General features: G+C 48.8%; 1 protein-coding gene across 8 annotated transcripts in view; it reads left to right on the top strand.

Moving 5' to 3' along the window:
* The window catches only part of IKZF4 (IKAROS family zinc finger 4), a 142,721-nt gene that overhangs the window by 45,934 nt on the left and 71,173 nt on the right, over positions 1-25,614 (top strand). For all 8 annotated transcript variants that reach the window (XM_063952614.1, XM_063952615.1, XM_063952616.1 and 5 more), the window contains exon 2: positions 23,178-23,232. In XM_063952614.1, the coding sequence (XP_063808684.1) occupies positions 23,193-23,232 (40 nt within the window). In that variant the 5' untranslated portion in view covers positions 23,178-23,192. The remainder of the gene's footprint in view (positions 1-23,177; positions 23,233-25,614) is intronic.

Here is a 25,614-nt window from a genome sequence, read left to right on the forward strand (position 1 = left end):
TGGCGGTATACCCTTTCCCGCCTGAAGTTAAGGCGCGGTGGGAAACACCCCTCAGGGTGGATAAGGCGCTCACACGCTTATCAGAATAGCGGTACCATCTACGGATAGGGCCGTACTTAAGGAGCCAGCTGATAGGAGGCTGAAAAATATCCTAAAAAGTATACACACACATGCTGGTATTATACTGCGACCAGCGATCGCCTCAGCCTGGATGTGCAGAGCTGAGGTGGCTTGGTCGGATTCCCTGACTAAAAATATTGATACCTTTGACAGGGACAGTATTTTATTGACTATAGAGCATTTAAAGGATGCATTTCTATATATGCGAGATGCGCAGAGGGATATTTGCACTCTGGCATCAAGAGTAAATGCGATGTCCATATCTGCAAGAAGATGTTTATGGACACGACAGTGGTCAGGTGATGCAGATTCCAAACGGCACAAAGATGTATTGCCGTATAAAGGGGAGGAGTTATTTGGGGTCGGTCCATGGGACCTGGTGGCCAGGGCAACTGCTGGAAAATCCACCGTTTTTTACCCTAAGTCACATCTCTGAAGAAAAAGACACCGTCTTTTCAGCCTCAGTCCTTTCGTCCCTATAAGAGTCATATCTGCCCAGGGATAGAGGAAAGGGAAGAAGACTGCAGCAGGCAGCCCATTCCCAGGAACAGAAGCCTTCCACCGCTTCTACCAAGTTCTCAGCATGACGCTGGGACCGTACAGGACCCCTGGATCCTACAAGTAGTATCCAAGGGGTACAGATTGGAATGTCGAGAGGTTTCCCCCCTCGCAGGTTCCTGTAGTCTGCTGTACCAATGTCTCCCTCCGACAGGGAGGCAGTATTGAAAACAATTCACAAGCTGTATTCCCAGCAGGTGATAATAAAATTACCCCTCCGACAACAAGGAAAGGGGTATTACTCCACACTATATGGTGGTACTGAAGGCTAGGTGAGACCTATTCTAAATCTGAAAAATTTGAACACTTACAAGGGTTCAAATCCAGATGGAGTCACTCAGAGCAGTGATAGCAAAGAACAAGGGGACTAGATGGTGTCCCGGGACATCAGGGATGCTTACCTCCATGTCCCAAAATTTGCCTTTTCTCACCAAGGGTACCTCAGGTTCGTGGTACAGAACTGTCACTATCAGTTTCAAGACGATGCCGTTGGATTGTCCAAGGCACCCCGGGTCCTTACCAAGGTAAGGACCGAAAGGAGGATTCGTCTTCAAAGAAAATGGACGACCTCCTGATAAGAACAAGGTCCAGAGAACAGTTGGAGGTCGGAGTAGCACTATCTCAAGTAGTTCTACGACAGCACGGGTGGATTCTAAATATTCCAAAACCGCAGTTGTTCCGACGACACGTCTGCTGGTCCTAGGGATGATTCTGGACACAGTCCAGGAAAAGGTGTTTCTCCGAGAGGAGAAAGCCAGGGAGTTATCCGAGCTAATCGGGATCCTCCTAAAACCAGGAAAAGTGTCAGTGCATCATTGCACAAGAGTCCTGGTAAAAATGGTGGCTTATTACGAAGCGCTTCCATTCGGCAGATTTCACGCAAGAACTCTTCAGTGGGATCTGCTGGACAAACGGATCGCATCTTCAGATGCATCAGCGGATAACCCTATATCCAAGGACAAGGGTGTCTCTCCTGTGGTGATTACAGAGTGCTCATCTTCTAGAGGGCCGCAGATTCGGCATTCAGGATTGGATGCTCGTGACCACGGAGGCCAGCCTGAGAGGCTGGGGAGCAGTCACACAAGGAGTGTGATCAAGTCTGGAGAATTCTCTCCACATAAATATACTGGAGCTAAGAGCAAATTTATAATGCTCTAAGCTTAGCAAGACCTCTGCTTCAAGGTCAGCCGGTATTGATCCAGTGGGATAACATCACGGCAGTCGCCCACGTAAACAGAAAGGGCGGCACAAGAAGCAGGAGGGCAGTGGCAAAACTGCAAGGATTTTTCGCTAGGCGGAAAATCATGTGATAACACTGTCAGCAGTGTTCATTCCGGGAGTGGACGACTGGGAAGCAGACTTCCTCAGCAGGCACGACCTCCACCCGGGAGAGTGGGAACTTCATCGGGAAGTTTTCCGCATGATTGTGAACCGTTGGGAAAGACCAAAGGTGGACATGATGGCGTCCCGCCCGAACAAAAAATGGGACCGGTATTGCGCCAGGTCACGAGACTTTCAGGCGATAGCTGTGGACGTCCTGGTAACACCGTGGGTGTAACAGTCGGTGTATGTGTTCCCTCCTCTGCTTCTCATAACCAAGGTATTGAGAATTATAAGACATAGAGGAGTAAGAACTATACTCGTGGCTCCGGATTGGCCAAGAGGGACTTGGTAACCGGAACTTCAAGAGATGCTCACAGAGGACTAATGGCCTCGGGAGCTAAGAAGGGATTTGCTTTCAGCAAGTACCATGTCTGTTCCAAGAGGAACCGTGGCATCGGCCTTTAAGAAAGGACCTGCTCCAACAGGGACCTTGTCTGTTCCAAGACTTACCGCGACTGCGTTTGACGGCATGGCGGTTTGAACGCCGGATCCTAAGGGAAAAGGCATTCCGGAAGAGGTCATACCTACCCTGGTCAAAGCCAGGAAGGAGGTGACCGCACAACGTTATCACCACATGTGGTAAAAATATGTTGCGTGGGTGAGGCCAGGAAGGCCCCACGAAAAAATTTCAACTAGGTCGATTTCTGCACTTTTTGCAAACAGGAGTGTCTATGAGCCTAAAATTGGATCCATTACGGTTCAAGTTTCGGCCCTATAGATTTTCTTCCAGAAAGAATTGGCTTCAGTTCCTGAAGTCCAGACGTTTGTCAAGGGAGTATTGCATATACAGCCCTTGTGTGCCTCCAGTGGCACCGTGGGATCTCAACGTAGTGTTGGGATTCCTCAAATCATATTGGTTTGAACCACTCAAATCTGTGGATTTGAAATATCTCACATGGAAAGTGACCATGCTGTTGGCCCTGGCCTAGGCCAGGCGATTGTCAAAATTGGCGGCTTTGTCTTACAAAAGCCCATATTTGATTTTCCATTCGGACAGGGCAGAACTGCGGACTCGTCCCCAGTTTCTTCCTAAGGTGGTGTCAGCGTTTCACCTGAAACAACCTATTGTGGTGCCTGCGGCTACTAGGGACTTGGAGGACTCCAAGTTGCTAGACGTTGTCAGGGCCCTGAAAATATATATATATATATATAATTCCAGGACGGCTGGAGTCAGAAAGTCTGACTTGCTGTTTATATTGTAGGCACCCAAAAAGCTGGGTGCTCCTGCTTCTAAGCAGACTATTGCTCGTTGGATTTGTAGTACAATTCAGCTTGCACATTCTGTGGCAGGCCTGCCACAGCCAAAATCTGTAAATGCCCATTCCACAAGGAAGGTGGGCTCATCTTGGGCGGCTGCCCGAGGGGTCTCGGCTTTACAACTTTGCCGAGCAGCTACTTAGTCAGGGGCAAACACGTTTGCTAAATTCTACAAATTTGATACCCTGGCTGAGGAGGACCTGGAGTTCTCTCATTTGGTGCTGCAGAGTCATCCGCACTCTCCCGCCCGTTTGGGAGCTTTGGTATAATCCCCATGGTCCTGACGGAGTCCCCAGCATCCACTAGGACGTTAGAGAAAATAAGATTTTACTTACCGATAAATCTATTTCTCATAGTCCGTAGTGGATGCTGGGCGCCCATCCCAAGTGCGGATTGTCTGCATTACTTGTACATAGTTATTGTTACAAAAAAATCGGGTTATTATTGTTGTGAGCCATCTTTTTTAGAGGCTACTTCATTGTTATCATACTGTTAACTGGGTTAAAATCACAAGTTGTACGGTGTGATTGGTGTGGCTGGTATGAGTCTTACCCGGGATTCAAGATCCTTCCTTATTGTGTACGCTCGTCCGGGCACAGTACCTAACTGAGGCTTGGAGGAGGGTCATAGGGGGAGGAGCCAGTACACACCATGTGATCCTAAAAGCTTGCTTTTGTGCCCTGTCTCCTGCGGAGCCGCTATCCCCATGGTCCTGACGGAGTCCCCAGCATCCACTACGGACTATGAGAAATAGATTTATCGGTAAGTAAAATCTTATTTTATAGGTGATATCCCTGTGGTATATAGCGCTCTGGTGTGTGCTGGCATACTCTCCCTCTGTCTCCCCAAAGGGCTTTGTGGGGTCCTGTCCTCTGTCAGAGCATTCCCTGTGTGTGTGCTGTGTGTGTCGGTACTGCTGTGTCGACATGTATGATGAGCAAAATGATGTGGAGGCGGAGCAAATGCCTGTGAATGTGATGTCACCCCCTGCGGGGTCGACACCTGGGTGAATGGACTTATGGAAGGAGTTACGTGACAGTGTCGACTCCTTACACAAAAGGTTTGATGACATAGGACAGTCGGCTACTCAGCTTGTGCCTGTTCCAGCGTCTCAAATGTCATCAGGGGCTTTAAAACGCCCGCTTCCTCAGGTGACAGACACAGATGTCGACACGGATACCGACTCCAGTGTCGACGACGATGAGACTAGTGTACTCTCCAATAGGTCCACCCGTTACATGATTGAGGCAATGAAAAATGTATTACACATTTCTGATAATACCCCAGGTACCACAAAAAAGGGTATTATGTTTGGTGAGAAAAAGCTACCTGTAGTTTCTCTAACGTCCTAAGTGGATGCTGGGGACTCCGTAAGGACCATGGGGAATAGCGGCTCCGCAGGAGACTGGGCACAAAAGTAAAGCTTTAGAACTACCTGGTGTGCACTGGCTCCTCCCCTATGACCCTCCTCCAAGCCTCAGTTAGATTTTTGTGCCCGAACGAGAAGGGTGCACACTAGGTGGCTCTCCTGAGCTGCTTAGTGAAAAGTTTAGTTTTAGGTTTTTTATTTTCAGTGAGACCTGCTGGCAACAGGCTCACTGCATCGAGGGACTAAGGGGAGAAGAAGCGAACTCACCTGCGTGCAGAGTGGATTGGGCTTCTTAGGCTACTGGACATTAGCTCCAGAGGGACGATCACAGGCCCAGCCATGGATGGGTCCCAGAGCCGCGCCGCCGGCCCCCTTACAGAGCCAGAAGACAGAAGAGGTCCGGAAAATCGGCGGCAGAAGACGTCCTGTCTTCACCAAGGTAGCGCACAGCACTGCAGCTGTGCGCCATTGCTCCTCAGCACACTTCACACTTCGGTCACTGAGGGTGCAGGGCGCTAGGGGGGGGCGCCCTGAGCAGCAATAAAAACACCTTGGCTGGCGAAAATACATCACATATAGCCCCCAGGGCTATATGGATGAATTTTAACCCCTGCCAGAATCCATAAAAAAGCAGGAGAAAAGTCTGCGAAAAAGGGGCGGAGCCTATCTCCTCAGCACACTGGCGCCATTTTCCCTCACAGCTCAGTTGGAGGGAAGCTCCCCTGGCTCTCCCCTGCAGTCACTACACTACAGAAAGGGTTAAAAAAGAGAGGGGGGCACTAATTAGGCGCAGTATTAACAATACAGCAGCTATAAGGGGAAAAACACTTATATAAGGTTATCCCTGTATATATATAGCGCTCTGGTGTGTGCTGGCAAACTCTCCCTCTGTCTCCCCAAAGGGCTAGTGGGGTCCTGTCCTCTATCAGAGCATTCCCTGTGTGTGTGCTGTGTGTCGGTACATTTGTGTCGACATGTATGAGGAGAAAAATTATGTGGAGACGGAGCAGATTGCCTGTAATAGTGATGTCACCCCCTAGGGGGTCGACACCTGAGTGGATGAACTGTTGGAAGGAATTACGTGACAGTGTCAGCTCTGTATAAAAGACAGTGGTTGACATGAGACAGCCGGCTACTCAGCTTGTGCCTGTCCAGACGTCTCATAGGCCGTCAGGGGCTCTAAAGCGCCCGTTACCTCAGATGGCAGATATAGACGCCGACACGGATACTGACTCCAGTGTCGACGGTGAAGAGACAAATGTGACTTCCAGTAGGGCCACACGTTACATGATTGAGGCAATGAAAAATGTTTTACACATTTCTGATAATACGAGTACCACCAAAAAGGGGTATTATGTTCGGTGAGGAAAAACTACCTGTAGTTTTCCTGAATCTGAGAAATTAAATGAGGTGTGTGATGATGCGTGGGTTTCCCCCGATAACAACTGATAATTTCTAAAATGTTATTGGCATTATATCCTTTCCCGCCAGAGGTTAGGGTGCGTTGGGAAACACCCCCTAGGGTGGATAAAGCGCTCACACGCTTGTAAGAACAAGGGCTCTACCCTCTCCTGAGATGGCCGCCCTTAAGGATCCTGCTGATAGAAAGCAGGAGGGTATCCTAAAATGTATTTACACACATACTGGTGTTATACTGCGACCAGCAATCGCCTCAGCCTGGATGTGCAGTGCTGGGTTGGCGTGGTCGGATTCCCTGACTGAAAATATTGATACCCCAGATAGGGACAGTATATTATTGCCTATAGAGCATTTGAAAGATGCATTTCTATATATGCGTGATGCACAGCGGAATATTTGCCGACTGGCATCAAGTCTAAGTGCGTTGTCCATTTCTACCAGTAGAGGGTTATGGACACGACAGTGGTCAGGTGATGCGGATTCCAAACGGCATTTGGAAGTATTGCCTTATTAAGGGGAGGAGTTATTTGGGGTCGGTCTTTCAGACCTGGTGGCCACGGCAACAGCTGGGAAATCCACGTTTGTACCCCAGGTCGCCTCTCAACATGAGAAGACGCCGTATTATCAGGCGCAGTCTTTTCGTGGACAAGCGGGCAAAAGGTTCCTCATTTCTGCCCCGGGACAGAGGGAGAGGAAAAAGGCTGCAGAAATCAGCCAGTTCCCAGGAACAGAAACCCTCTCCCGCCTCTGCCAAGCCCTCAGTATGACGCTGGGGCTTTAAAAGCAGAATCAGGCACGGTGGGGGGCCCGTCTCAATGAATTTCAGCGCGCAGTGGGCTCACTCGCAAGTAGACACCTGGATCCTTCAGGTGATATCTCAGGGGTACAAATTGGAATTCGAGACGTCTCCCCCTCGCCGTTTCCTAAAGTCGGCTTTACCGATGTCTCCTTCTGACAGGGAGACAGTTTTGGAAGCCATTCATAAGCTGTATTCCCAGCAGGTGATAATCAAGGTACCCCTCCTGCAACAGGGAACGGGGTATTATTCCACACTGTTGTGGTACCGAAGCCGGACGGCTCGGTGAGACCGATTATAAATCTAAAATCTTTGAACACTTACATACAGAGGTTCAAATTCAAGATTGAGTCACTCAGAGCAGTGATTGCGAACCTGAAAGAAGGGGACTACATGATGTCTCGGGACATCAAGGATGCTTACCTTCATGTCCCAATTTACCCTTCTCACCAAGGGTACCTCAGGTTTATGGTACAGAACTGTCACTATCAGTTCAGACGCTGCCGTATGGATGGTCCACGGCACCCCGGGTCTTTACCAAGGTAATGGCCGAAATGATGATATTCCTTCGAAGGAAGGGAATTTTAGTTATCCCTTACTTGGACGATTCCCTGATAAGGGTAAGATCCAGGGAACAGTTGGAGGTCGGTGTAGCACTATCTCAGGTAGTGTTGCGGCAGCACGATTGGATTCTCAATATTCCAAAATCGCAGCTGGTTCCGACGACTCGTCTTCTGTTCCTAGGGATGATCCTGGACACAGTCCAGAAAAAGGTGTTTCTCCCGGAGGAGAGAACCTCCTAAAACCTCCTAAAACCGAGCCAACTCTCAGTGCATCAATGCACAAGGGTTCTGGGTAAAATGGTGGCTTCCTACGAAGCAATCCCATTCGGCAGATTCCACGCAAGAACTTTCCAGTGGGACCTGCTGGACAAATGGTCCGGGTCGCATCTTCAGATGCATCAGCGGATAACCCTGTCACCAAGGACAAGGGTGTCCCTCCTGTGGTGGTTGCAGAGTGCTCATCTTCTAGAGGGCCGCAGATTCGGCATTCAGGACTGGGTCCTGGTGACCACGGATGCCAGCCTGCGAGGCTGGGGAGCAGTCACACAGGGAAGGAATTTCCAGGGCTTATGGTCAAGCCTGGAGACATCACTTCACATAAATATCCTGAAGCTAAGGGCCATTTACAATGCTCTAAGCTTAGCAAGACCTCTGCTTCAAGGTCAGCCGGTGTTGATCCAGTCGGACAACATCACGGCAGTCACCCACGTAAACAGACAGGGTGGCACAAGAAGCAGGAGGGCAATGGCAGAAGCTGCAAGGATTCTTCGCTGGGCGGAAAATCATGTGATAGCACTGTCAGCAGTATTCATTCCGGGAGTGGACAACTGGGAAGCAGACTTCCTCAGCAGACACGACCTCCACCCGGGAGAGTGGAGACTTCACCCAGAAGTCTTCCACATGATTATAAACCGTTGGGAAAAACTCGACAGGTATTGCGCCAGGTCAAGGGACCCTCAGGCAATAGCTGTAGACGCTCTGGTAACACCGTGGGTGTACCAGTCAGTGTATGTGTTCCCTCCTCTGCCTCTCATACCCAAGGTACTGAGATTGATAAGATGGAGAGGAGTAAGCACTATATTCGTGGCTCCGGATTGGCCAAGAAGGACTTGGTAACCGGAACTTCAAGAGATGCTCACGGAGGATCCGTGGCCTCTACCTCTAAGAAGGGACCTGCTCCAGCAAGGACCCTGTCTGTTCCAAGACTTACCGCGGCTGCGTTTGACGGCATGGCGGTTGAACGCCGGATCCTGAAGGAAAAAAGGCATTCCGGATGAAGTCATCCTTATCCTGATCAAAGCCAGGAAGGATGTAACCGCGAAACATTATCACCGCATTTGGCGAAAATATGTTGCGTGGTGCGAGGCCAGTAAGGCCCGACGGAGGAAATTCAACTGGGTCGATTCCTACATTTCCTGCAAACAGGAGTGTCTATGGGCCTGAAATTGGGGTCCATTAAGGTTCAAATTTCGGCCCTGTCAATTTTCTTCCAAAAAGAACTAGCTTCAGTCCCTGAAGTTTAGACGTTTGTAAAAGGGGTACTGCATATACAGCCTCCTTTTGTGCCTCCAGTGGCACTTTGGGATCTCAATGTAGTTTTTGGGTTCCAAAAGTCACATTGGTTTGAACCACTTAAATCTGTGGAGTTAAAATATCTCACATGGAAAGTGGTCATGCTGTTGGCCCTGGCCTGGGCCAGGCGCGTGTCAGAATTGGCGGCTTTATCCTGTAAAAGCCCTTATCTGATTTTCCATTCGGACAGGGCGGAATTGAGGACTCATCCTCAGTTTCTCCCTAAGGTGGTTTCAGCGTTTCACCTGAACCAACCTATTGTGGTGCCTGCGGCTACTAGGGACTTGGAGGACTCCAAGTTGCTAGACGTTGTCAGGGCCCTGAAAATAATGTTTCCAGGACGGCTGGAGTCAGAAAATCTGACTCGCTGTTTATCCTGTATGCACCCAACAAGCTGGGTGCTCCTGCTTCTAAGCAGACTATTGCTCGTTGGATTTGTAGTACAATTCAGCTTGCACATTCTGTGGCAGGCCTGCCACAGCCAAAAATCTGTAAATGCCCACTCCACAAGGAAGGTGGGCTCATCTTGGACGGCTGCCCGAGGGGTCTCGGCTTTACAACTTTGCCGAGCAGCTACTTGGTCAGGAGCAAATACGTTTGTAAAATTCTGCAAAATTGATACCCTGGCTGAGGAGGACCTGGAGTTCTCTCATTTGGTGCTGCAGAGTCATCCGCACTCTCCCGCCCGTTTGGGAGCTTTGGTATAATCCCCATGGTCCTTACGGAGTCCCCAGCATCCACTTAGGACGTTAGAGAAAATAAGAATTTACTCACCGATAATTCTATTTCTCGTAGTCCGTAGTGGATGCTGGGCGCCCATCCCAAGTGCGGATTGTCTGCAATACTGGTACATAGTTATTGTTACCAAAAAAATCGGGTTATTGCTGTAGTGAGCCATCTTTTCTAGAGGCTCCTCTGTTATCATGCTGTTAACTGGGTTTAGATCCCGAGTTATACGGTGTGATTGGTGTGGCTGGTATGAGTCTTACCCGGGATTCAAAATCCTTCCTTATTGTGTACGCTCGTCCGGGCACAGTATCCTAACTGAGGCTTGGAGGAGGGTCATAGGGGGAGGAGCCAGTGCACACCAGGTAGTTCTAAAGCTTTACTTTTGTGCCCAGTCTCCTGCGGAGCCGCTATTCCCCATGGTCCTTACGGAGTCCCCAGCATCCACTACGGACTACGAGAAATAGAATTATCGGTAAGTAAATTCTTATTTTTTCCTGCATCTGAGGAATTAAATGAGGTGTGTGAGGAAGCGTGGACTTCCCCCGATAAGAAATTGATAATTTCTAAACGGTTATTGGCAGCGTACCCTTTCCCGCTAGAGGATAGGTCACGTTGGGAAACACCCCCTAGGGTAGATAAGGCGCTGACACGCTTATCAAAAAAGGTGGCACTACCGTCTCCGGATACGGCCGCCATAAAGGAACCTGCTGATAGAAAGCAGGAAAATAAGAATTTACTTACCGATAATTCTATTTCTCGGAGTCCGTAGTGGATGCTGGGGTTCCTGAAAGGACCATGGGGAATAGCGGCTCCGCAGGAGACAGGGCACAAAAAGTAAAGCTTTAGGATCAGGTGGTGTGCACTGGCTCCTCCCCCTATGACCCTCCTCCAAGCCTCAGTTAGGATACTGTGCCCGGACGAGCGTACACAATAAGGAAGGATTTATGAATCCCGGGTAAGACTCATACCAGCCACACCAATCACACTGTACAACCTGTGATCTGAACCCAGTTAACAGTATGATAACAGCGGAGCCTCTGAAAGATGGCTCACAACAATAATAACCCGATTTTTGTAACTATGTACAAGTATTGCAGATAATCCGCACTTGGGATGGGCGCCCAGCATCCACTACGGACTCCGAGAAATAGAATTATCGGTAAGTAAATTCTTATTTTCTCTATCGTCCTAGTGGATGCTGGGGTTCCTGAAAGGACCATGGGGATTATACCAAAGCTCCCAAACGGGCGGGAGAGTGCGGATGACTCTGCAGCACCGAATGAGAGAACTCCAGGTCCTCCTTAGCCAGGTTATCAAATTTGTAGGATTTTACAAACGTGTTTGCCCCTGACTAAATAGCCGCTCGGCAAAGTTGTAAAGCCGAGACCCCTCGGGCAGCCGCCCAAGATGAGCCCACCTTCCTTGTGGAATGGGCATTTACATATTTTGGCTGTGGCAGGCCTGCCACAGAATGTGCAAGCTGAATTGTATTACACATCCAACTAGCAAAAGTCTGCTTAGAAGCAAGAGCACCCAGTTTGTTGGGTGCATACAGGATAACAGCAAGTCAGTTTTCCTGACTCCAGCCGTCCTGGAACCTATATTTTCAGGGCCCTGACCACATCTAGCAACTTGGAGTCCTCCAAGTCCCTAGTAGGCGCAAGACACCACAATAAGCTGGTTCAGGTGAAACACTGACACCACCTTAGGGAGAGAACTGGGGACGAGTCCGCAGCTCTGCCCTGTCCGAATGGACAAACAGATATGGGCTTTTTTGAGAAAAAAACCACCAATTTGACACTCGCCTGGTCCAGGCCAGGTCCAAGAGCATGTTCACTTTTCATGTGAGATGCTTCAAATCCACAGATTTGACTGGTTTTAAACCAATGTGTTTTGAGGAATCCCAGAACTACGTTGAGATCCCACAGTGCCACTGGAGGCACAAAAGGGGGTTGTATATGCAATACTCCCTTGACAAACTTCTGGACTTCAGGAACTGAAGCCAATTCTTTCTGGAAGAAAAATCGACAGGGCCGAAATTTGAACCTTAATGGACCCCAATTTGAGGCCCATAGACACTCCTGTTTGCAGGAAATGCAGGAATCGACCGAGTTGAAATTTCTTCGTGGGGCCTTCCTGGCCTCACACCACGCAACATATTTTCGCCACATGTGGTGATAATGTTGTGCGGTCACCTCCTTTCTGGCTTTGACCAGGGTAGGAATGACCTCTTCCTGAATGCCTTTTCCCTTAGGATCCGGCGTTCCACCGCCATGCCGTCAAACGCAGCTGCGGTAAGTCTTGGAACAGACATGGTACTTGCTGAAACAAGTCCCTTCTTAGCGGCAGAGGCCATAAGTCCTCTGTGAGCATCTCTTGAAGTTCCGGGTACCAAGTCCTTCTTGGCCAATCCGGAGCCATGAGTATAGTTCTTACTCCTCTACGTCTTATAATTCTCAGTACCTTAGGTATGAAAAGCAGAGGATGGAACACATACACCGACTGGTACACCCACGGTGTTACCAGAACGTCCACAGCTATTGCCTGAGGGTCTCTTAACCTGGCGCAATACCTGTCCCGTTTTTTGTTCAGACGGGACGCCATCATGTCCACCTTTGGTAATTCCCAACGGTTTACAATCATGTGGAAAACTTCCCCATGAAGTTCCCACTCTGCCGGGTGGAGGTCGTGCCTACTGAGGAAGTCTGCTTCCCAGTTTCCATTCCCGGAATGAAACACTGCTGACAGTGCTATCACATGATTTTCCGCCCAGCGAAAAGTCCTTGCAGTTTTTGCCACTGCCCTCCTGCTTCTTGTGCCGCCCTGTCTATTTACGTGGGCGACTGCCGTGATGTTTTATCCCACTGGATCAATACCGGCTGACCTTGAAGCAGAGGTCTTGCTAAGCTTAGAGCATTATAAATTTACCCTTAGTTATATTTATGTGGAGAAAAGTCTCCAGACTTGATCACACTCCCTGGAAATTTTTTCCTTGTGTGACTGCTCCCCAGCCTCTCGGGCTGGCCTCCGTGGTCACCAACATCCAAAACTGAATGCCGAATCTGCGGCCCTCTAGAAGATGAGCACTCTGTAACCACCACAGGAGAGACACCCTTGTCCTTGGATATAGGGTTATCCGCTGATGCATCTGAAGATGCGATCCGGACCATTTGTCCAGCAGATCCCACTGAAAAGTTCTTGCATGAAATCTGCCGACTGGAATTGCTTCGAAGGAAGTCACCATTTTTTTTTTTTTTTTTTTTACCATGGCCCTTGTGCAATGATGCACTGATTTTAGGAGGTTCCTGACTAGCTCGGATAACTCCCTGGCTTTCTCTTCCGGGAGAAACACCTTTTTCTGGACTGTGTCCAGAATCATCCCTAAGCACAGGAGACTTGTTGTCGGGATCAGCTGCGATTTTGGAATATTTAGAATCCACCCCTGCTGTTGTAACAGTATCCGAGATAGTGCTACTCCGACCTCCAACTGTTCCCTGGACTTTGCCCTTATCAGGAGATCGTCCAAGTAAGGGATAATTAAGACGCCTTTTCTTCGAAGAAGAACCATCATTTCGGCCATTACCTTGGTAAAGACCCGGGGTGCCGTGGACAATCCAAACGGCAGCGTCTGAAACTGATAGTGACAGTTCTGTACCACGAACCTGAGGTACCCTTAGTGATAAGGGCAAATTTGGGACATGGAGGTAAGCATCCCCGATGTCTCGGGACACCATATAGTCCCCTTCTTCCCGGTTCGTTATCACTGCTCTGAGTGACTCCATCTTGATTTGAACCTTTGTAAGTGTTCAAATTTTTTTAGATTTAGAATAGGTCTCACCTAGCCTTCTGGCTTCAGTACCACAATATAGTGTGGAATAATACCCCTTTTCTTGTTGTAGGAGGGGTAATTTAATTATCACCTGCTGGGAATACAGCTCGTGAATTGTTTCCCATACTGCCTCCTTGTCGGAGGGAGACCTTGGTAAAGCAGACTTCAGGAGCCTGCGCAGGGGAAACGTCTCGACATTCCAATCTGTACCCCTGGGATACTACTTGTAGGATCCAGGGGTCCTGTACGGTCTCAGCGTCATGCTGAGAGCTTGTCAGAAGCGGTGGAACGCTTCTGTTCCTGGGAATGGGCTGCCTGCTGCAGTCTTCTTCCCTTTCCTCTATCCCTGGGCAGATATGACTCTTATAGGGACGAAAGGACTGAAGCTGAAAAGACGGTGTCTTTTTCTGCAGAGATGTGACTTAGGGTAAAAAACGGTGGATTTTCCAGCAGTTGCCGTGGCCACCAGGTCCGATGGACCGACCCCAAATAACTCCTCTTCCTTTATACGGCAATACACCTTTGTGCCGTTTGGAATCTGCATCACCTGACCACTGTCGTGTCCATAAACATCTTCTGGCAGATATGGACATCGCACTTACTCTTGATGCCAGAGTGCAAATATCCCTCTGTGCATCTCGCATATATAGAAATGCATCCTTTAAATGCTCTATAGTCAATAAAATACTGTCCCTGTCAAGGGTATCAATATTTTTAGTCAGGGAATCCGACCAAGCCACCCCAGCTCTGCACATCCAGGCTGAGGCGATCGCTGGTCGCAGTATAACACCAGTATGTGTGTATATACTTTTTATGATATTTTCCAGCTTCCTGTCAGCTGGCTCCTTGAGGACGGCCCTATCTATAGACGGTACCGCCACTTGTTCTGATAAGCGTGTGAGCGCCTTATCCACCCTAAGGGGTGTTTCCCAACGCGCCCTAACTTCTGGCGGGAAAGGGTATACCGCCCATATTTTCTATCGGGGGGAACCCACGCATCATCACACACTTCATTTAATTTATCTGATTCAGGAAAAACTACGGTAGTTTTTTCACATCCCACATAATACCCTCTTTTGTGGTACTTGTAGTATCAGAAATATGTAACACCTCCTTCATTGCCCTTAACGTGTGGCCCTAATAAGGAATACGTTTGTTTATTCACCGTCGACACTGGATTCAGTGTCCCTGTCTGTGTCTGTGTCGACCGACTAAAGTAAACGGGCGTTTTAAAAACCCCTGACGGTGTTTTTGAGACGTCTGGACCGGTACTAATTGTTTGTCGGCCGTCTCATGTCGTCAACCGACCTTGCCGCGTGTTGACATTATCACGTAATTCCCTAAATAAGCCATCCATTCCGGTGTCGACTCCCTAGAGAGTGACATCACCATTACAGGCAATTGCTCCGCCTCCTCACCAACATCGTCCTCATACATGTCGACACACACGTACCGACACACAGCACACACACAGGGAATGCTCTGATAGAGGACAGGACCTACTAGCCCTTTGGAGAGACAGAGGGAGAGTTTGCCAGCACACACCAAAAACGCTATAATTATATAGGGACAACCTTATATAAGTGTTTTCCCTTATAGCATCTTTTTTATATATTTCTAACGCCAAATTAGTGCCCCCCCTCTCTGTTTTAACCCTGTTTCTGTAGTGCAGTGCAGGGGAGAGCCTGGGAGCCTTCCCTCCAGCCTTTCTGTGAGGGAAAATGGCGCTGTGTGCTGAGGAGATAGGCCCCGCCCCTTTTTCGGCGGCCTCGTCTCCCGCTCTTAACGGATTCTGGCAGGGGTTAAATATCTCCATATAGCCCCCGGAGGCTATATGTGAGGTATTTTTAGCCAAAAATAGGTTTTCATTGCCTCCCAGGGCGCCCCCCTTCCAGCGCCCTGCACCCTCAGTGACTGCCGTGTGAAGTGTGCTGAGAGGAAATGGCGCACAGCTGCAGTGCTGTGCGCTACCTTAAGAAGACTGAGGAGTCTTCATGCCGCCGATTCTGGACCTTCTTCTTGTTTCAGCATCTGCAAGGGGGCCGGCGGCGAGGCTCCGGTGACCATCCAGGCTGTACCTGTGATCGTCCCTCTGGAGCTAATGTCCAGTAGCCAAAGAAGCCAATCCATCCTGCACGCAGGTGAGTTCACTTCTTCTCCCCTAAGTCCCTCGTTGCAGTGATCCTGTTGCCAGCAGGACTCACTGTAAAATAAAAAACCTAAGCTAAACTTTTCTAAGCAGCTCTTTAGGAGAGCCACCTAGATTGCACCCTTCTCGGCCGGGCACAAAAATCTAACTGAGGCTTGGAGGAGGGTCATAGGGGGAGGAGCCAGTGCACACCACCTGATCCTAAAGCTTTACTTTTTGTGCCCTGTCTCCTGCGGAGCCGCTATTCCCCATGGTCCTTTCAGGAACCCCAGCATCCACTAGGACGATAGAGAAACTACCCTTAAAGCTATATACACACACACGGGCATTATTTTGAGACCAGCTATTGCATCAGCATGGATGTGCAGTGCTGCAGCTGCGTGGTCAGATTCCCTGTCGGATAATATTGATACTATGGATAGGGACAATATTTTGCTGACGATAGAGCATATAAAAGACGCCGTCTTATACATGCGTGATGCACAGAGGGATATTTGCCGGCTGGCATCAAAAATAAGCGCTATGTCCATTGCCGCCAGAAGGGGGTTATGGACTCGGCAATGGTCAGGCGATGCCGACTCGAAACGGCACATGGAAGTTTTGCCCTATAAGGGGGTGGAACTGTTTGCGGAGGGTCTTTCGGACCTCGTGTCCACAGCTACTGCTGGGAAATCGACCTTTTTGCCACAGGCTGCCCCACAGCAAAAGAAAGCACCGTATTATCAGGTACAGTCCTTTCGGCCCCAGAAAAGCAAGAGGGCTAGAGGCTCATCCTTTCTGCCGAGAGGCAAAGGTAGAGGAAAAAAGCTGCAGCACACAGCTAGTTCCCAAGAGCAGAAGTCCTCCCCTGCGTCCGGTAAGTCCACAGCATGACGCTGGGGCTGCTCAGGCGGACCCGGATACGGTGGGGGCCCGTCTCAGAAATTTCAGCGCACAGTAGGCTCTCTCACAGGTGGATCCCTGGGTCCTTCAAGTAGTATCTCAGGGGTACAGGCTGGAATTCGAGACGTCTCCCCCCCGCCGTTTCCTAAAATCTGCCTTACCGGCAACTCCCTATGCCAGGGAGGCAGTGTTGGTGGCTATTCAAAAACTGTATTCACAGCAAGTGATTGTCAAGGTACCCCTCCTTCAGCAAGGAAAGGGTTACTATTCCACAATGTTTGTGGTACCGAAACCGGACGGTTCGGTGAGACCCATCTTAAATTTAAAATCCTTGAACACTTATATCAAAAGGTTCAAGTTCAAGATGGAATCGCTCAGGGCGGTTATTGCGAGCCTGGACGAGGGGGATTACAGGGTCTCCCTGGACATCAAGGATGCGTACCTGCATGTCCCCATTTACCCTCCTCACCAGGAGTACCTCAGATTTGTGGTACAGGACTGTCACTATCAGTTCCAGACGCTGCCGTTTGGGTTATCCACGGCACCGAGGGTCTTTACCAAGGTAATGGCCGAAATGATGATACTCCTTCGCAAGAAGGGAGTTTTAATTATCCCATACTTGGACGATCTCCTGATAAAGGCGAGGTCCAAGGAACAGTTGGTAGTGGGGGTAGCACTTTCTCGGGAAGTGCTACAACAGCACGGCTGGATTCTCAATATTCCAAAGTCACAGCTGGTCCAGACGACACGTCTTCTGTTCCTGGGAATGATTCTGGACACAGACCAGAAAAAAGTGTTTCTTCCAGTGGAAAAAGCCGAGGAGTTGTCATCTCTGGTCAGAGACCTCCTAAAACCAGGACAGGTGTCGGTACATCAATGCACACGAGTCCTGGGAAAAATGGTAGCTTCCTACGAAGCAATTCCATTCAGAAGGTTTCACGCAAGGACTTTCCAGTGGGACCTGTTGGACAAATGGTCCGGGTCCCATCTCAAGATGCAACAGCGGATAACCCTGTCGGCAAGGACCAGGGTGTCGCTGCTGTGGTGGCTGCAGAGGGCTCATCTACTAGAGGGCCGCAGATTCGGAATACAGGACTGGGTCCTGGTGACCACGGATGCCAGCCTTCGGGGCTGGGGTGCAGTCACACAGGGAAGAAATTTCCAAGGACTGTGGTCAAATCAGGAGATTTCGCTTCACATAAATATTCTGGAGCTAAGGGCCATTTACAATGCCCTAAGCCAAGCAAGGCCCCTGCTTCAGAACCAGCCGGTACTGATCCAATCAGACAACATCACGGCGGTCGCCCATGTAAACAGACAGGGCGGCACAAGAAGCAGGAGGGCAATGGCAGAAGCCACAAGGATTCTCCGATGGGCGGAAAATCATGTGTTAGCACTGACAGCAGTGTTCATTCCGGGAGTGGACAACTGGGAAGCAGACTTCCTCAGCAGGCACGACCTCCACCCGGGAGAATGGGGACTTCATCCAGAAGTCTTCCAAATGCTGGTAAACCGTTGAGAAAGACCACAGGTGGACATGATGGCGTCCCGCCTCAACAAAAAGCTAAAAAGATATTGCGCCAGGTCAAGGGACCCTCAGGCGATCGCTGTGGACGCTCTAGTAACACCGTGGGTGTACCAGTCGGTTTATGTGTTTCCTCCTCTGCCTCTCATTCCCAAGGTACTGAGAATAATACGAAGGCGAGGAGTGAAAACTATACTCGTGGTTCCGTATTGGCCAAGAAGAGCTTGGTACCCGGAACTTCAAGAGATGCTTTCATAGGACCCTTGGCCTCTGCTGCTCAGACAGGACCTGCTGCAGCAGGGGCCCTGTCTGTTCCAAGACTTACCGCGGCTACGTTTGACGGCTGAACACCGGATCCTGAAGGAAAAGGGCATTCCGGAGGAAGTCATCCCTTACCCTGATCAAAGCCAGGAAGGATCTCACCACAAAACATTATCACCGCATTGGCGAAAATATGTTGCTTGGTGTGAGGCCAGGAAGGCCCCAACGGAGGAATTTCAACTGGGTCGATTCCTGCATTTCCTGCAAGCAGGGGTGACGTTGGGCCTCAAATTGGGGTCCATTAAGGTCCAGATTTCTGCCCTGTCGATTTTCTTCCAGAAAGAACTGGCTTCACTGCCTGAAGTTCAGACTTTTGTCAAAGGAGTTCTGCATATTCAGCCTCCTTTTGTGCCCCCAGTGGCACCTTGGGATCTCAATGTGGTTTTGGAGTTCCTGAAATCACATTGGTTTGAACCACTTAAGACTGTGGATTTGAAATATCTCACGTGGAAAGTGGTCATGCTGTTGGCCCTGGCTTCGGCCAGGCGTGTGTCAGAATTGGCGGCTTTGTCCTATAAAAGCCCTTATCTGATTTTCCATATGGATAGGGCAGAGTTGAGGACTCGTCCTCAGTTTCTCCCGAAGGTGGTATCAGCGTTTCACTTGAACCAGCCTATTGTGGTGCCTGCGGCTACTAGGGACTTGGAGGATTCCAAGTTACTGGACGTAGTCAGGGCTCTGAAAATTTATGTTTCCATGACGGTTGGAGTCAGGAAAACTGACTCGCTGTTTATCCTGTATGCACCCAACAAACTGGGTGCTCCTGCTTCTAAGCAGACTATCGCGCTCTGGATTTGTAGCACTATTCAGCTGGCGCATTCTGCGGTGGGACTACCGCAGCCTAAATCTGTAAAAGCCCATTCCACAAGGAAGGTGGGCTCATCTTGGGCGGCTGCCCGAGGGGTCTCGGCTTTACAACTTTGCCGAGCTGCTACTTGGTCAGGGGCAAACACGTTTGCAAAATTCTATAAATTTGATACCCTGGCTGAGGAGGACCTGGAGTTCTCTCATTCGGTGCTGCAGAGTCATCCGCACTCTCCCGCCCGTTTGGGAGCTTTGGTATAATCCCCATGGTTCTTACGGAGTTCCCAGCATCCACTAGGACGTCAGAGAAAATAAGAATTTACTCACCGGTAATTCTATTTCTCGTAGTCCGTAGTGGATGCTGGGCGCCCATCCCAAGTGCAGATTGTCTGCAATACTTGTAAATAGTTATTGTTACACAAATCGGGTTGTTATTGCGAGCCATCTGTTCAGAGGCTCCTTTTGTTATCGTACTGTTAACCGGGGTTCCTATCACGAGTTATACGGTGTGATTGGTGTGGCTGGTATGAGTCTTACCCGGGATTCAAAATCCTTCCTTATTGTGTCAGCTCTTCCGGGCACAGTGTCCTAACTGAGGCTTGGAGGAGGGTCATGGGGGGAGGAGCCAGTGCACACCAGATAGTCCTAATTCTTTCTTTAGATGTGCCCAGTCTCCTGCGGAGCCGTCTATTCCCCATGGTCCTTACGGAGTTCCCAGCATCCACTACGGACTACGAGAAATAGAATTATCGGTAAGTAAATTCTTATTTTTTCCTGCATCTGAGGAATTAAATGAGGTGTGTGAGGAAGCGTGGACTTCCCCCGATAAGAAATTGATAATTTCTAAACGGTTATTGGCAGCGTACCCTTTCCCGCTAGAGGATAGGTCACGTTGGGAAACACCCCCTAGGGTAGATAAGGCGCTGACACGCTTATCAAAAAAGGTGGCACTACCGTCTCCGGATACGGCCGCCATAAAGGAACCTGCTGATAGAAAGCAGGAAAATAAGAATTTACTTACCGATAATTCTATTTCTCGGAGTCCGTAGTGGATGCTGGGGTTCCTGAAAGGACCATGGGGAATAGCGGCTCCGCAGGAGACAGGGCACAAAAAGTAAAGCTTTAGGATCAGGTGGTGTGCACTGGCTCCTCCCCCTATGACCCTCCTCCAAGCCTCAGTTAGGATACTGTGCCCGGACGAGCGTACACAATAAGGAAGGATTTTGAATCCCGGGTAAGACTCATACCAGCCACACCAATCACACCGTATAACTCGGGATCTAAACCCAGTTAACAGCATGATAACAGAGGAGCCTCTAGAAAAGATGGCTCACTACAGCAATAACCCGATTTTTTTGGTAACAATAACTATGTACCAGTATTGCAGACAATCCGCACTTGGGATGGGCGCCCAGCATCCACTACGGACTACGAGAAATAGAATTACCAGTGAGTAAATTCTTATTTTCTCTTGCGTCCTAGAGGATGCTGGGGTCCACATTAGTACCACGGGGTATAGACTGGTCCACTAGGAGCCATTGGCACTTTAAGAGTTTAATAGTGTGGGCTGGCTCCTCCCTCTATGCCCCTTCTGCCAGACTCCGTTTAGAAAATGTACCCGGAGGAGCCGGTCACAGCTAAGGGAGCTCTACAGAGCTTCACTGGTAAAAGCTTTTTTTTTAAGAGTTTATTATTTTACAGGAGGATGCTGGCAACAGCCTCCCTGCTTCGTGGGACTAAAGGAGGCGGGGGAGGAGGTAATGTCCGCCCTGCGGGGTCTGAGCCACTATCTCTGCTGACAGGACACTGAGCTCCTGAGGGGATCAAACGTTCCCCGCCACAGGGGATCGCTCACCCCAGCAGCATTCCGCCACCCCCTTACAGAGCCAGAAGATCTGTGGCGAGTTAGTCACCGGCCCCCCTAGCAAGCGTGGGGCCGGTGTGAAGATGGCGACAACTGGGTATGGAGCACAGTACTAACTGCGCTCCGGGTCTCAGCGGTACATAGTGCGGCGCTGTGATGGGCGCTCTGAGCCAGCGCCTACACCCTACACTGACCTCCAAGCCTGTCAGGGTCCCAGGATCGCAGCCAGCACAATTCCTCAGGCCAGTATAATCTTCAGAAGAGCGGTAAGACAGCGCCATGAAGGGGGCGGAGCTTCTCAGCGGATCCAGCAGCGTTCAGCGCCATTTTCCTGCCTGCAGAAGGTCTGTCAGTGAGAGCTGTCCCTCCAATTCAACTCCAGCTATCTCTTACGGTACCAAGGGGTTGTAGAAGGAAGGAGGGGGGGGGGGGGGGGGTTTGAATAAGGAATGTGTAACCTATTAAGGTGCACAGTCAGCGCTGGTTAGGGGTCTCCCTATACCTTAAAAGCGCTGTGTGTGGGTTGGCTCCAATCTCTGTGTCTCTCTTGCCATTCTTGGGGGTGAAACTCTGTCTGTCCTCCCGTGTGTGTGTGTGTGGTCTCCATTAAGCTATGTCCATGTCCTCTGTCCTCTCAGGATGATCCCATTCCATGTAATCAAGATTGCACTGTCTTAGCGCAGATACCAGCAAGGGAGCCGGAATGGTTATCCTCTATGAAAACTATGATTTCTCAGATTTCTACTAGGGTTGCACAGAATGAATCTGCAACTCAGGTTTTACAGAACTCTATGGCAGTTTGGCCAGGTTCTGTTACCTCAGGTCCCCCTACTGTATGTTCCCACAAACGTGCTCTTGCCCAGATTATGCAAGATGACACCGATTTTGACACGGCAGACGGTGAGGGGGATGTGCTGAGGGGGGTGGCATCTCTTGCAAAAGGGGTGCAGTTGATGATAGAGGCTGTTAGAGATGTGTTGAATATTGCTGATACAACAACTGAACAGATTGAGGAGGCTTACTTCACTGACAATAAGAAAGCCTCTCTAACCTTCCCTGCGTCTAAAGAATTAAACTTCTGAGGGGTATACAAAACCTGCTTTGGCATTACTGGCTCTGCAGTGGTGTATGGATCTACCAATCCACATAGTATTTCTGGGCACATGTGAAAGGGGTGTAGTATGGTATGCTGGCGTCCAGGCTTCCGGCAACCAGCATACCGACGCCGGGAGCCCGGCCGCCGGCATACAGACAGCGTGGTGAGCGCAAATGACCCCCACGAGGGAGAAAGTGTCGGTATGCCGGCTGTCGGGATTCCGGCGCCGGTATACTGTGCGCCAAGATCCCGTCAGTCGGCATACTGAAGACCACCCTGTGAAAGTGACCATGATCAACATGTATATCGAGGTATAAATGCATCACGTTTGACTTGTATATTAACTCTGTTCTAAACGCCCTTTGATATATATTTTTGTGCAGTAATAGCTTTGCTGTTCTTTTAAGTATACACATTTGTCCAAACAGGAGCTAATATGCTTATATGCTATTGGGGGCACCAGCTTGTCTCACACCAGTAACTTGATCACCACTAAATCCATTTAAAAAGAGCTTCTCCATTCAGCAGTGATAATAATCCTTATTTCATTCTGTCTGCTGTCCATTCACTATAGTTTTTGTATAGACAGCGTCAGCATTTTAGAACATCTTGACTGACCAGGAAACTTCAGTGTTATAAAGTGAGCATACGCTGAGTCGGTACAGCATGAAAGGTGATGGGGACACTCTGTCGCACCATGGCAATTACACTGTAAATGAGCTGAATGCTGTTCTGATTTCTCCATTTCCAAAAGGAATGCAAGGAATGATTCCATCTTATATCCCACTAGTGAACATACAGCTCTGTCTCACAATGTTTTTGGTTCTATTTTAAGAGATCTGATCTTTGCTGTGTGCTTAATCCTAATATGATAATGGCTGTGTATAAGAACCACCTCTGGTTATTCCAAGTGACTAAAAATCATCCTTTGTATGTTTCAGAGAATCTGGTTGAAAATGGAAATTGAGGACTACAATGCTCGCGCCTATATGTCTGGTATGTTTAGGCAAAGCACTTCTGCATGATAGTCCCGTATGTGTTATTAATGGGGTTAAGCGTTCTCCTTTATGCAGTTTGTACTTCCCATGTAGTATACCTCAAATGACGGGATTATTACAATGTTTTTTGGTACTTGAACCTTTGTCTTCAATTCTTGTATATAACAAGATTTCTTTCCATGGTTGTTTGTTTTGATTAGTGAGCTAGACCATAATGCTGATCATTTTGGTATAACAGCTTCATATACATGGTGCTGGTTTGTGCCAGAAATTGATGCAAAATGCATCAGCGACTGAAGGGAACTGACAAATAAGCCATGAGTGCAACTTTGTATTCCTTCAGGAAAAATGTTGACAATAGAAAATACATAGCACCACCTGCAGGCTGTATGAGGCACTGTTTCAAAACTTGTTTTTTTTTTTTTTTTTTTTAATCGCTTAACTGACGATTCTTCCCTTCAAAACCGTTAATAACATTGTTTGGTTTTTTTTGTTTGTTTTTTAAGTGCATTTAATATAGCTTAAAAAGTATTGTTTTAAATATTATATTCTGCACATCTGCCAGACGGATCTCTTTGTCAAAATCTGTGAGACACAGTAGGACGGGGTGGTCGCATTTCATCTGACCATGCCATTTAAGTGGTTAAAAGCCATTGCTATAAATACACACTGATAGGGTACACTTACTTTACACTCCCTGCTGAAGGGTTTGAGATCCACAGCAGATTAAGGGGGAAATGTATGAAACCTAAAGAGTGGAGAGGTTGCCCACAGCAACCAATCACCACCTATCTAGCAGTTGCCACGGTATGCGGTTAATATACCGCCCGTCGGGATTCCTGCTGTCACAATACAGACGGCGGGATCTCGTCTGGGTTACTATATCACCGCCAAAACAACGGACGAGGTAGGGCATTCCCCCTCTATGGGTGTCCACAACACCCATAGAGGGAGAATAGAACCTTTCACTCTCCACCGAGTGAGCAGTGTGGTGAGCTGCACTCGCCCCCCCCTGCCGGCATACTGGTGCGCGGAATGCCGATGTCTGTATCCTGACATTCGGCATCCCGTGCGGCGGTATCGCATACCAATCCCATTTTCAAGTACATTCTATAAAATAGTAGACTCTGGTTGCTGTAGACAACTTCTCCACTCTCCTCCCTTTATTATTATTATTATTATTATTTATTACTAGTTTATTTATATAGCGCACACATATTCCGCAGCGCTTTACATTCACATTAGTCCCTGCCCCAGTGGAGATTACAATCTATATTCCCTACCACATGTACACGCATACACATTCATGCTAAGGTTAATTTGTAGGGAGCCAATTAACCTACCAGTATATGTTTGGATTGTGGGAGGAAACCGGAGTACTCGGAGGAAACCTACGGAAGCACGGGGAGAACCTACAAACTCCACACAGGTCCATGGTGGGAATCGTACCCATGACCTCAGTTCTGTGAAGTAGTAATGCTAACCATTACACCATCTGTACTGCCCTTTAGAAGGTTTGTTACATTTCCCACCAAAGGTGCGTGACAAGAGTGCCGACCTCTTGAGAAACGCCGCATGAACAAATACTTATGCAATCATCACCAATTAATTTGGGGGCTCAGAGTTAGGGGTATATTTACTAAAGTGCAGGTTTTACAATGTGGAGATGATGCCCATAGAGGGTGCCGACATAGGGGGTAATTCAGACCTGATCGCAGCAGCACATTTGTTAGCTAATGGGCATAACCATGTTGCACTGCAGGGGGTGGGGGCAGATGTAACATGTGCAGAGAGTTAGATTTGGGTGGGGTGTGTTCAAACTGAAATCTAAATTGCAGTGTAAAAATAAAGCAGCCAGTATTTACCCTGCACAGAAACAAAATAACCCACCCAAATCTAACTCTCTGCAAATATTATATCTACCCCACCTGCAGTGCACATGGTTTTGCCCAACTGCTGAATTACCCCCTTAGTGCATACACACTGTACGATATGGCAAGCGATATCGTACAGTGACGGCGGCCTGTTCATGCAGCTTTGGACAATAAATCCAAATTGAGCTGCATGCGCAGCTGACGAGGGGGCGATAACTTTGCTGCAGACAATGAACGATGCGGAGTACAGTGCATACACACTGGGCGATATCAAACACAATATCACTCAGAAGGCTGAAAATGAGCAATATCGTGTGTGTGTGTGATATCGCATAGTGTGTATGAGTGAACCAAGTTTGGTTTCTTCATTTTGAGAAACCTGATCTCAAAGTTGAAGCATCATTAATTAACCATTGCCTTTTTCTATTACGTCCTTGAGGATGTTGGGGACACCAAAAGAACCATGGGATATAGACGGAACCGCAGGAGACATGGGCACTTTAAGA

The sequence above is a fragment of the Pseudophryne corroboree genome, chromosome 2 (assembly GCF_028390025.1).
Source record: "Pseudophryne corroboree isolate aPseCor3 chromosome 2, aPseCor3.hap2, whole genome shotgun sequence".
Lineage (NCBI taxonomy): Eukaryota > Metazoa > Chordata > Amphibia > Anura > Myobatrachidae > Pseudophryne > Pseudophryne corroboree.